Consider the following 12,881-nt stretch of genomic DNA (forward strand, 5'->3'; position numbering starts at 1 on the left):
TTTCAGAACTTACCCAGAATTAAAAGACCATGAGCAGGAGGCAGCACTCTAAAAGTAAAGTATAATTGCATCACAGGGCATATATTTATGCTTTTACTTGAATAAGTGCATACATTACCAGGCAAAGTAACCAACAGGAAACCCACACACCATTAGAGGTACATAATTACTATAGCAACCAACATTAAGAAATGTTTATTTGGGATGCTTGGACATACACACACTCATGGAACATATGCTTGTCACTTCAAGACATGCTCGAATGGTTCTATAGATACTTGGAACCGTTATAATGAGCTTTTAGGTCAGTCCTTTGTGCTGTTCTTGATCCATTCTAAGTAGTTGAGACTGCCAGCATTGATGGGCAAGGCAATAACTTCTGGGACACTGATAAAGAAGACATGAAAAAAAAAGAGAGAATTACTTTTTATGTCCAGTTCTACTTTCAGCCAGGTATTTTATAGGAACATTGAGATTCTACCAGGTAAGAGATGGTCTATGACATTTTTCAAGAAGTTCATCAGTTATGTGGCTACCGCAATTTTCACGTATATGACATTTCAGCAAAGTTCATCGATTATGTGAAATTTATAAGATCTGTGCTTACTCATATGGATGGTTTGTCTTGACATGCTCTGTTAGAGCTTCAAAAAGGGATTGCCTGGTCTTGATTATAAGAAGCTCCTCTGAATCTGTCTGAACCTGTCAACCAACAGTAGACAGTGAAATAAGAACAATAATTTTTATACTTGATGCTCACTTGCGCAATTATACAAATTTCTCTAACAAAATAACAAGTGAGAAAGAGAGACCATCCACCCTTCTCTATGATCATACGGTGGTCCAGAGACTATAGTATATGATCCTTACCTCACCTTCCCACTGATAGATGGACAGAATGCCTGCATACAGAGTTCATCATGTGTCAGACATGTGCAAATTTGATGCCATATTATTAAAATTCATGTACTCAACTGTCAATTCAAGATTAAAATGCGATATAGCACCAATTAAAAGAAAGAGGTGAAATTTCTTTTTTTGAACAGTTTGCATGCTAATTGTTGAGAGATAAATAGCATTCTAAACCTCCCAAGCATTCGCTATGTCCATAGCTAAGCTGCTAAGCAAGGCAATATGTACCATGTAGTCCATTTCTAACAGTAATATATCCAAAGCTCCGGGATAGAAAAAAGAGAAAGTAAATAAATAAAGTAGCAAATGTATTGACAGCTACCTGAAACAAGAACTAAGGGCTGCAACCATGTTTTAGCATATGTTACAAGAAAAAATAGATTGTAACAGATGATCCTTCACCTTTAATGAAGTTTTTGATGTTGAATGGGACATAGTTTTTCAAACATAACAAAGTATTTGATATCAACTTGTAGAAATGAGTTCAGTGTTTTCTGTTCTCATTTTGCATTGTAGGAAAAAGATTTCAGCAGTATCATCAGATCAAGCAAAGTTAAGCTTGCAGCCCTTGCACCAGCATAAACGAAAATACTCTGAAGTTGATACCTGGTACTATGTTAACACATGCTGCAAGTTTTTCTCTGACCAAGCTTTCAGCTAACTTCTTTCCTGCACAACATATGCCATAGAATAATATAGTGGTTTAAACTTTGGTACATTAATTTTTAAAAGAAAGCTCAATAAACTGACAGTATGAAAAAATAGTGCAACATATCTGATCGATTACAAGTTTACAAGGCATACAGAAGCCACTGTATGACAGAAAAGAAAAAATAGAAAGCCCGATGACCCATATTTCATTTAAAATTGGAATGCATGTAACACAAATATATAACAAAATTCCTAGAACTGCTACCAGAAGACAGGGAAAAGAAAATAATTAACAGAAACACTCTACAGAAAATTCTTTGGACCTAATTCATACATCATCAGAAAATTACCAGGAAGATTTAAAATTAGAAGCTTAACTTTATAATTCAATCACACCCTAACGTCCCTGGACTCGGCTCACAAAGCCTGGGTGCAATGGAAATTAGGAGTATCTAACATCCACACAACCAATTCTAATCGAGCAAAAAACTAACTCCGACAGGTTCTTGCTTTGTCTTCAGAGATAAAGACTTGAAAACTAATCACCCACAAACAACTTGCACAAACTGAAAAGAGAATGATCAAACTAAACTAATAAAACCAAAAAAGTTGAGAACTTTATCACTATGAGAATTGAGTTTAACAAGCCTAAAACTAAGAAACCTAACGGAGGGCAATTATTTTCAAAAACACATGAAACAGCACAGACTAACATACCATCTAAACCCTTTTAGCTTCTATGAACTCCAAGCATGTCTCATAGCAAAAGCACACCCATCTTTTGTTCTTAAGTATCAAAAAAAAGGGACTAACCTACTTCTTTGTTGGGTACAGTGACATAAACAACAATGCTTGGTACAGTGCTGCTGCCTTGAGTCCCTTCCATTGCCTTTGCTTGGCTTCTGAATTTTGATCTGAAACCCACAATCCCCAGAGACTAATTCTCACAGAAAAACACAAAATTACAGAAAACCCCTTTGAGAATCAGAGCAAGAAGGCGAAGGAGTCACCTCAAGAGAGGGGCAAAAGGGAGAGACTGAGCGAAGCGGGTTCTGCAGGCGGCGGAGAAGAGATTGGGGAGGCCGAGGCCGAGTACGCAGATTGCTCCGACGAGAGGCAAACGACGTCGTAGCGTGGAGGAGAAGGGAAGTATTGCTTTGGCTCTGCAGAAGAGTGTGGAAGTGGAAGCCATTTGTGAGAAGCAGCAGCTGTGTTTCTAATATTTTTTGTTGCGCTTCATCACCATTGGGCTTGTTTTTGTTTTCATTACTTGATGATCCTTATTGGGTTCATAATTTGACATATGGGCCAACGGTCCATTTTTTTAGGTTTTCATCAAACGATAGTGGGGGGAGGGCAATCGTGATCATCTACTCAGTGAATTCTCTACTAAGTTGTGCTGAACTGTCGCTAGATCTAAATCATAGGGCTGAGAATGATAAAGTAGTTCAAATTTATTTATTTTTTATTATTATTCTCCACCGTTGGATTTAGATTCAAGAACAGTTGAGTACAACTAAGAAATTTATTGAGGGGGTGAACAAAATTCACGAGAAGGGAGGTATGGTGGGAAATTTAATTTCTTCTTTAAATTTTGATAAATGATCACTTTTAAATCTTCAAGTTAAAAAATTCGAGCGTCCTATAAAATAATCGAAGTGACCCGAGAATTGTTTGATTATTTAAATATTTCAATGATTGTTCTAGTCTTCATCATAAATGTTATCTTCAATTATTTTGTTATATTCATTTAGTGAACTTGTCCGATCTAGCTGATTTTATAGGCACGAATAGAGTTTGGCTTTCAAGGCATTAATAATTTCGTACCATATTGGATGTGTGAATTAGATTTGGGCTCTAAGGCATAGTCTCAAACCTGAATCTCTTTAATTACAAGATGGTGTGAATAAATGTTGGATCATATTTCATATACATATCTATACCCTAAAACATGGAAATTCCTTGTTCTAAAGTCTAATTTAATGTTGACTAATCTAATTCCATATTTTGTAGAAAATCTTGAGAAGAGGAGAAAAAAGTGAAATTTCGGCAAATTTTTCGTTCACCACCACTTTTGGCGGCCCACCACCACTCACGGTGGTGCCATATATTTTTCTGCCACATTCATGGAGGAGCAAGGAGAATGAGTACCATAACATCTATTCCATTACATCCATTCACTATCATTCTATCTCAACCAAATTCCAACCCTTTTAGTTCCAATTCAACCAAACACTCTCTATTACGCAAGAGTCCATCATTATCAACACTCCAATATCTATCATGTTTTAGGCTTAATTACCATCCCTCACTCATCATTTCCTACTCCAACCTACACCATCACTCTCATGCCTTTTTCCCTTAATTTTGGGAACTATTACCACTTTTCTACTCTACCTCCATGCTTATTGCAAGCTGTGAGCTGCTCCCTTTTGCTTCACAACACCATTTCACACCTCTCTCTCCATCTATTCAAGCACAAATTCTCTTAAGGAAGAGAGGATCACCCACACTTAACCACTACATCAATTTCTCTCTCTATTCTCTACACAATCCACCACCATCTCCTCCACAAAACCTCCATCTTCACCACTTCATTTCTCAACTACATCCCTACTCATAACATCTTATATATACCAAGCATCATCATCATCTCAAGTCTTGAAGGAGTTCAAGAAAGAAGCTAGAGCACAAGAGGAGCCACCACAGCATCTCCATGACAAAGTTTCTATGATCAACCACTTCATCATCCTTCACTTGTGATCATCCCTAGTCATTTCTAAACTCTATTCTTTGATAGCTTAATATTTTCCATTATGTTGATGCTAGTTTATGTAGATATGTGTGAGTAGTCTATTATTGGGACTAGGGTTGAAAGCCCTAGCCAAACTTGTAATGAATTGATGTTTGAATCTTATTTGATGTAATTTCCATGATCATCTTCACATGCTAATCCAAGAAGTGAGTGCTTGTATTTGAATCTAGTTAATCTGAATACGTTGCATTTGTCATTACATGAACAATGTTTAGAGAGTAGCTAGCTTTGAACATTAATAGCATGATAGCACACTAGGTGTGTATGTGAGGGTAGTGAGTTAAAATCACCTAGACCTAAGATTGGTTTGCTTGCTTGATTATCTAAACTCAAACTTTTATGCATATAGGAGCAAGGAATTGACACTTATCCGGTAATATAACTTATTCTTTGGTAGTTAATTTCGCAATTATCCTGTGGAAATTGATAAAATCAAAGGAGTTTAGGCCTTAGTAGTTTTATCCGGATGTTAAGAGGGTAATTGGATACTTGGGATTGCATTACTTATAGTTTGAACATCAATGCATGCAAGGGAGGCTATGGTGAACAACCTAAAACTCTAACTTCCATCCATTCTATCACATCTAGTTTAACATAGCCTAGTTACATTTCAAGTTTTTATTGTGTGTTAATTTGAGTTTAAACCATCTCCAACACCAAAATCAAACCACTACACCATCTTGCATATATTCACCATGAACTTTGGTTCACTTGTGTGCCCTTATTTGTGATTTGTACATTTGCATATTCATCTAGCACCCTTTAGGTTTTCCTTAGCTAGAGTGGGTTTTCCAATTCCTTAGGTAAGATATCTCATACTCACAATCCGTACACTATAACTTGGCCCTTATACTTAAAGGTGGCTATTTGGCTAACAATAAACACGTATGAGCTAGGAGACCGGCTATTTTTATGATCACTAGAGACTATGGTTTTTTCTGAAGAGACAGAAGACTATGGTTATGACACACTTGAAAAGCACATGAAATAAAATGAATTCACGATAGACATAACCTTGTTGATGTTGTATTTGTATCGATTTGTTTAATAAAAACTTGGAAATAGTTTTTTGTTTCGATGCAACATGTCTAACTCATTTATAATACGATTTATCACAAGTGGAAAGATGTGTAACTCATCAACCTACCTAACTACTAAACTATAGAAACCATCCAGATCCAAATGAATTATAACTCCTATTAAAGGGTTGTGGGCACTATAAGGAAACATAAACAATAAAAATAAAATAAAAACTCAACTATTCTTTGGATCTATCTAACTCCAAAGTCCCCAATACTTATTTTCCTTCAGTTCCCGATATGTTATCTCATTACTAAGGCACCATTGTGGTAACTTAAAGTATAAGGGCAAAGACAAATTCTAACTATCAAACAAAGACTGAAGTAAAGTATGAGATTAAACAAGTAAAGATGTGATGACAAATGAAGCAAAGACATCACATAATTAAGAAACGGTGATCACAGATGTCGTTAAGTGGTGAGGTTTTGTTGGTTGCGATGACATTTTCTGAAATGGTGTTAGCATCGCCACAATGAGAGTGCATTTGACTAATTAAAATGGAACTAATCATGAACTAAGATTCCCATAATAGTAATTAGTTAAACAATTTACTCTAAGAGGGACATTAGATTAGTGACTCAAAAATCAAATGTACCTCCCTTGTTCCAAACATATGGTCCTAAAAATTGACTGCAAAACACAGATTCACTAAACTGTAAGGTCCATATTAATTGTTAAAAAACTTCATTTTTTATAACCACGTGATAAGGTAGATTATGCATTGATTAATCAAAGCGATTCAAGGCATCTTTTTAAAGTACGAATTTGAGTAGACCTAATTTAGGTTTTTAAACCATACTTAATTTTAAGGGTTCTTGACCCAAAGCACTAAAATGAGCTAAAATTATCTCACTTACCCCAACAACAGATTTTTATTCTCACTAACCCAATTAAAGTAAAATGACTATTTTGCCCTCAACCTATTTTCTCTCTCTCTCTCCAGCACGACCCCGTCGCTGGCATTCTCTCTCTCGATCTGATCTCGCCAAGCTCCGCAACATTGTCGCCCACCTACTCTGCATCACCGGTGAAATTTTCGGTGTTCCTTCCCCGACATCAAGTCCGCCTCCTTCTACCACAAAACCGGCTCTCTCTCTCTCTCTGCAAAATTGCCGCCTCAGTCCTCTCCCGAAAAATCTCGGTCAGTCGGTTCCCCTCTACCTCTGCCTCAGCCCGCTTCCTTGATCAACTTTTCTTCTGTCTGTGGGGTATTGGATTGGAAACATGCAGAACCAATCCGGGTTCAGCATCAGCAATGGCTCTTTTGAAATCGGAGGTCACCGTTGTGCACCGCTGTCATCATCTTCGTCCTCGGCAAGAGGGGTCTCGAGCTTGGTCCCCTCAGCTACATCCAAGGTCCGACCCGATTTCTGGGTGGGTTTGCTCCGATTTGGTGCCCAGAGCATTTTCTGGGTGCCCAAACCAATTTTTTTTTTTTTTAGTAAACTATGGGCAAAAGGTCAAGACTGAAAGAAAAAAAAAAAATATATATATATATATATATATATATATATCTGTGTGTGTGTGTAGGATTAAATTCAGTTTATCCCCTTGAGGTTTAGGGGTAATTTCATGTTAGTCTCTGTCCTCTCAATTTAATCAGTTTACCCCCCAAATTTGTCAATTTTCCTCAACCGTGTCTAATTTCTCAGATTCCGTCTAATTTGAATGTTAAGTCTGACAACGGGGCCCATTTTTAGGGATGAAAGAATCATTTCAAAAAAAAATTCCCATTACCATATTCGACCCCCCTCTCTCCCCCCTACTTCTTCTTCTTCAGATAACCCCATTAGCCCTCAATCAACACTTAAGCACTAAGGCCAGTCTCCAACTTTAGATCTAAAACCCATTCTAAAACCAATGAACGGAACCAAATCAAGTCACCAACAAAAACCCATATGATTCCTCACAATTCACAAGCGGAACAAACCAGAATTGCTTTTGCTTAAATTTCACGTGTAAAAACAAACAATATTTGCAATACCCAAATCACAAAATCTTCAGAGAAATCTGAAACCAATCAGAATACTTGATCAGATAACCAATTAAGCAAAAAAATGAGAGAATCCACCCAGAACAGAACACAATTACATGCTTAAGATACTTGTTCAATTTTACGTTATGATCACAATAGATCGAGACCCAAGAACTTAGAGATTAAGATTACATATCAGAGAAACCCACGATTGCACAAAACCCATCTGCATCAGTCAATAATTCCAAAGAATACAACGTTTTTCTTAGACAAAAAAAAAACTAGCCAAAACTTGAATCAAATTATGGAGCAAAAGAAGTGAATTTTTGATCAAAAGGCTGTTGTGTTATCCTCTATAGATTCCCTCCCCTTTTCCCACACTTTCAACCGTAGCGTTCACAGAAAAGGCTCATCGCAATCAGAAAAACCCACAACAAGAAACCGGAGGTTTTTGCACAAATCATGAAAACAAAAACCCACCAAAACACAAACAAACTCACCTCAAACTTGTAATTTGCACACAATGAAATCGAAACACGATTTGGAGTTGGGAGAGTGGTTCTAATGCTGACGGTGTCGTCGTTTTGACAAGAAGAGGAAGGCTTCGCGATATAAGTTAGGGGAGACAGCCAGCTCCGACGTCGACGCCAATGAAGACCCACTTCTTGTTGGAAGACCCACTTGGCGGTGACGACGGCAGAGGAGAGGAGTAGGAGGAGAAGAAGAAGTGGAGATAAAGGAGAGATTGGATACTGTTATCTAATTGGGTAAAGTCCTTGAAGTACAGCTCGAACGTCCCCGGATCAGTTCCAGGCCGCCATCACTGTGGTCCAAGATGGTTTCAAGACGACTCGATTGGAGTACTTGAAATGGGTCGATTTGGGTAGTAGGAGTAGAGGCTATGGCTTTTTTGGAGTCCATCGGAGCTTCGGCACCTGGTGGAGGTCGTGGAAGGATTTTTGGGGAGTGGCGAGAATGGAGAGCGCTCTCCAGAGAGATGAGTATCTGTCACGCCCCTGATTTTACACACATGAAAATCGATATATATAATCCCATAATTATACATGCGTGAACGTCAGTCATCAATACAAATACCTGGAACATCTTTCCCTTAATACAAGTACATACTGATGCCCTGTACCAATCCGAGTTAATATACACTCGCTCCACAGAGTTATATATTACACAAATTTACGAATTAAATTGTCATCACAAAATAAAACGTAAATGCTCCTTAAAGCTTACTACATAGCGGAAGTCATAACAATGGCAAAGCCAACAAAATTTGTTTCCTACCCGTTCAGCTGCCAACAAGCTACCTCAACTTCAGCCACGATTACGCTGACCTGCAGGATTAACCCCTACACCAAAAGAATGGTGCACCGGGTTTCCACACAACAAAACCCGGTAAGCTTATGAAAGCTCGTATGAGTAACTCATGAACATCAATCAACAACTCACATACATCAGCTAAAGGAAACCATGCTACCATGATTCCTTCTAACACTCCATAACCTTTCCATCTAAAGGACAACATAAATCACCGCTGTGAAAATGTTCTATTTGCTAATTTAACCATCAAGAAGCAATTCAAGTCTCATCTAGACAATAAAAGAAGAATACTCAAGGAATTCTCCTTTCGCTACATACTTATGAGTCTCCAGCAACCTCGACCGTTACCCCCATAATCTATAATGGCAGACAGACTATAGCTCTATTGAAATCGTAACCACTCGTCCGACTACGGACGTGATTACCTATTTCCTGCCTTGGTCACCATCTGTGACATGTGTTTTCAGACCCCGTCTGGTCTCAAAATCAACAACATTAAGGTCACCATTTGTGCTCTGTCACCATCTGTGACACATGATCTTCAGACCCCGTCTGGTCATGAAATCAAACATCAAGGTCACCGTCTGCAACCTGTCACCATCTGTGATATGTAATCTTCTTAGACCCTATCTGGTCTTAAGTCAGACGTTAAGTAAGTCGCACCCGACCTAAAAACGTTACAAACATCTAGCTTCGGCTTTCCTAATCCCTGCTCACCATCTGTGACTCTTGGTACAAGGACCAATACATTTAAAATTAGGGCTGGGTTCGGTACGGTACCGGACCTTCAAGTCCAAAACCACGTACCGTACCAGAACTAATTGGTACACAAAATGAAGTACCACTACCGGCCACAAAAGTCGGTATACCGACTTCTCGGTATCGGTTGGTAGCGGTTGGTTGGGCCTCCAACCGAGTTTAAGATTGGGCCAGCTTTCAGCTATGGCCCAAATGAAAATTTTAAATCCCTAACCTGTCAACAACTGAATAACTGAAAGAAAATAAAAAACAATCAAATAACATATCTGAATTTAAAGTTCATCAACTCTCAGTCTCTCACTCTCTCATATCAACTTCAGTTCATCACTTCATAGTTCATATCATCACGAAAATTTCATCTCATCATCACTTCATATCATCACTTACAGTTCACACAAATGAATGAATCATACAATAACAAAGCGGACAATAGTTGAAAACAAAGTATTCAAAGACTCAAATTTCATCTCATCGTCACTTCATACTTGCTTGTTGTGCTCCCTGCCTCACTCAAAGAGTCAAAGTTTCTGCAAATAAATTTTAGTTGAAAAGAATAAGAATGCTGACAGTTCTGCAAATTCAATCAATGAAGAAGAATTTAGGCAGTTTTTGCAATTTCTAACGTTGAACAAGAAAGCTCACGATGTTGGCTGTTGCCTGCTATGCATCAGCTTGTGTAGAGCTGAGATTGGTCAATGTTGACTCCATTCCTTGATTAAAAGCATTTTCTGCAAAATAACAAAGACAAGGTTAAAAACAATAACAAGATTCATAAAATAAGAAACAAAGTAACAAACAATATGAGTAGCGTACCCCTCTCAAGTTCCTCCAAAGAGTGATACATTTCAAGGTCATCGTCAGTGGGATCTTTGTAGAAGTTTGGGGGATCAGATTTTAACCAATCCGAACTGCAAACAAGGGCTTCCACCATTTTTGGTGTCAATGAAGCTCTAAAAGGATCCACCACTCTTGATCCCAAACTAAATGCATTCTCCGAAGGCACCGTTGAGCAAGGAACAGCAAAAACATCCTTTGCTAACTTTGATAGGATTGGATAGGTTAACTCATTGGCCTTCCACCACTTATGAATTTCAAAATTCTTTGCAAGGAGGCTAACATACCTATCCGATAAATACTGATCAACCTCATTTCGTATGCATTGTGACTGCTCTGCCATCCTCTCCCTTGCTATTTGCTTGCTGACTTCATCAAGATTCTCCAAGTCATCCCCTTCGAATCCTAGATCTTCTCCCATGTACAGTTCAGCTTCGTTGCTGCCTTCATTGGCTTTGTATTCATCATACATCTTCAGCAAAATTTTCTTTAAGTCCCCTTGTATTGAATGAATTGTCTCGTAGCTTGCATTGACTTTTTGCATTGCTACTTTAGCCCACTGCAGCTTGTATCTTGGGTCAAGAACATTAGCTATCATGATTATCTTGTTCACCGATTTGAAGCTTCCCCAATATTTGTTGAACTTGGCCTTCATTGAAGTGGCAACCCTCTTCAAAATAGGGTCTTCTGCAATGATAGCCTTGTCAATCTCAGTTTGCAATGTAACCATTTCAACAAATAATATATTGGCAGTGATCTTCTTCCAAGCGCTCAGCTTCACAGTAGCTTCATAAAACTTCTTCAAAAACAAACAAAATGCTTTTGCATTCCTCCAATCCTCACTAGATGGTGGTCCAACCCTGGGTTTGCCATTTCTGTCCGTTTCGTCGAAATAAGCTTTAAAATTGCAGTCTTCTTCACCCATTCTGCCGAACACAGCTTCATACTTAAGTGCAGCTTCAAGCATGAGGTATGTGCTGTTCCATCTTGTGACTACATCTAATGGAACATTGGCATTTGCCCTGCACTGTTCCAAAACAGCAAACTCCCTGAACTTGTCAAGACGACTTGATGAACTCCTAACATACTTGGCACAGTTCCATATAGCAGCAATCCCATCTTGTAACTCCTTCAGACCATCCTTAACTATCAAATTTATAATGTGGCATGCACATCTTAAATGTAAAAACTCTCCCTCAAACATCAAAGTCTTGTAACTGGTCAACCTTCTCTTCATGTATGCCACAGCTAAGTCATTAGCACTAGCATTGTCTACTGTGATTGTAAACACTTTGGTGATCTCCCATTTCCTCAAACACTGCTCTACTACCCTTCCAATATCCTCTCCTTTGTGACTAGTAATTGTACAAAAGTTGATGATCCTTTTGTGCAATATCCAGTCACTATCCATGAAGTGGGCTATTAGTACTAGGTAGTTTATATTCTGGATCGATGTCCAGGTGTCGGCGGTAATTGAGATCCGAGTTTCATTTGCCTTCAATTGACTCAACAAAACAACCTTCTCAAAATTGTACTTATCTAGCACACCCTTGGCAGCCTGCTTTCTGTCCATTCCAGGCCATTGAGGTTCTAACTCTTTGCAGAAAGCTTTGAATCCCTCCTTCTCCACGTGCCTAAAAGGGAGCTCATCCTTGATAATCATATCGATGCACCTATCATCACACCTCTTTTTGTTATACTTATGGTATGAGGCTCCTCCACTCACATTATCTCTATTCAACTTAGCCTGCTTAGGATCAGGTTCTGCATGTAATGGGTGAGTAGCACATTTCCTAGTATGTGCCCACATCGAGCTTGTCCCATTCTTTTTAGTATCACATAACACTCTGTCATTGCAATAATCGCAAGTACACCAACAAGTATCTATTAAGTCTGAGTTCGGGTGTTTACATCTAGTAAAATGTGCCCAAATAGGGCTTTTGTTTGTAGGCTCTTTTCTTTTCTGTCCAGCAGTAGCTGCTCCATGGGATTGGGAGTTGGTAGGATCAGCTTCATCAACTGAACCTGAAGTTTGCCCTAAAGGTGGGAGTGTTTGTCCTAAAGGTGGTGGTGGTTGTCCTAAAGGTGGTTGTCCTAAAGGGGAATGATCCAAAGCTACAGTACCCGTCACATGTATGCCAGAACTAATCGAAGGGCTTGAGCTACTAGTCTGACTCAAATTACCACTTTGAGTACCCATAGCTGCAGAAAAAAGAAACAAGTGGAACATACAAACATTATAAATTTATAATAGCTGCAGAAAAAAGAAACAAACATAGCATACAATGATACAAACATCAAACATTGTGATATTAATAGTTGCACAAAAAAGAAACGAACATCAAACATTATAAACATTATAAACATTATAAACAAACATCAAACATTGTAAACATCAAACATTATAAACATTATAATGTTCAAACAAAACAAACATTATAAACATTTCAAACATTATAAACATCAAACATTATACACATTATAAAAATTACAAACATCAAACAAAACAAACATCAAACATTA

The 12,881-nt window shown here is 38.2% G+C and overlaps 2 protein-coding genes and 1 long non-coding RNA gene across 3 annotated transcripts; all 3 read right to left on the minus strand.

Moving 5' to 3' along the window:
* Nucleotides 1–55: 55 nt before the first annotated feature.
* On the minus strand, nucleotides 56–2,799 carry LOC112179024 (protein CutA, chloroplastic). The gene is made up of 6 exons (XM_024317324.2): nucleotides 2,574–2,799; nucleotides 2,377–2,477; nucleotides 1,519–1,581; nucleotides 871–902; nucleotides 608–702; nucleotides 56–387 (listed from the first exon to the last, which is right to left on the minus strand). The coding sequence occupies exons 1-6, from the start codon at nucleotides 2,753–2,755 to the stop codon at nucleotides 306–308; spliced, it is 555 nt and encodes a 184-aa protein (XP_024173092.1). The 5' UTR covers nucleotides 2,756–2,799; the 3' UTR covers nucleotides 56–305.
* Nucleotides 2,800–9,980: 7,181 nt separating this feature from the next.
* LOC112178368 lies at nucleotides 9,981–10,404 on the minus strand. The gene is made up of 3 exons (XR_005803171.1): nucleotides 10,338–10,404; nucleotides 10,167–10,252; nucleotides 9,981–10,051 (listed from the first exon to the last, which is right to left on the minus strand). It is a non-coding gene; the product is annotated as an uncharacterized LOC112178368 (long non-coding RNA).
* Nucleotides 10,405–10,411: 7 nt separating this feature from the next.
* On the minus strand, nucleotides 10,412–12,558 carry LOC121048961 (zinc finger BED domain-containing protein RICESLEEPER 3-like). The gene is made up of 2 exons (XM_040511556.1): nucleotides 10,528–12,558; nucleotides 10,412–10,432 (listed from the first exon to the last, which is right to left on the minus strand). Exons 1-2 carry the CDS (start codon nucleotides 12,556–12,558, stop codon nucleotides 10,412–10,414), a joined length of 2,052 nt encoding a protein of 683 aa, XP_040367490.1.
* Nucleotides 12,559–12,881: the final 323 nt, after the last annotated feature.

Source organism: Rosa chinensis, chromosome 7 (genome assembly GCF_002994745.2).
Source record: "Rosa chinensis cultivar Old Blush chromosome 7, RchiOBHm-V2, whole genome shotgun sequence".
Classification (NCBI taxonomy): Eukaryota; Viridiplantae; Streptophyta; class Magnoliopsida; order Rosales; family Rosaceae; genus Rosa; species Rosa chinensis.

Excerpts from the sequence above, each read along its gene's own strand:
- LOC121048961 (XM_040511556.1), bottom strand. The coding sequence starts at position 12,558 with ATGGGTACTCAAAGTGGTAATTTGAGTCAGACTAGTAGCTCAAGCCCT. Across the intron at positions 10,433-10,527 it reads TTGCTGTTCCTTGCTCAACG|TTCGGATTGGTTAAAATCTG; the intron begins GTGCCTTCGGAG and ends CCTTGTTTGCAG.
- LOC112179024 (XM_024317324.2), bottom strand. The coding sequence starts at position 2,755 with ATGGCTTCCACTTCCACACTCTTCTGCAGAGCCAAAGCAATACTTCCC. Across the intron at positions 1,582-2,376 it reads TGTACCCAACAAAGAAGTAG|GAAAGAAGTTAGCTGAAAGC; the intron begins GTTAGTCCCTTT and ends TATGTTGTGCAG. Across the intron at positions 388-607 it reads AAGACAAACCATCCATATGA|TGTCCCAGAAGTTATTGCCT; the intron begins GTAAGCACAGAT and ends CTTCTTTATCAG.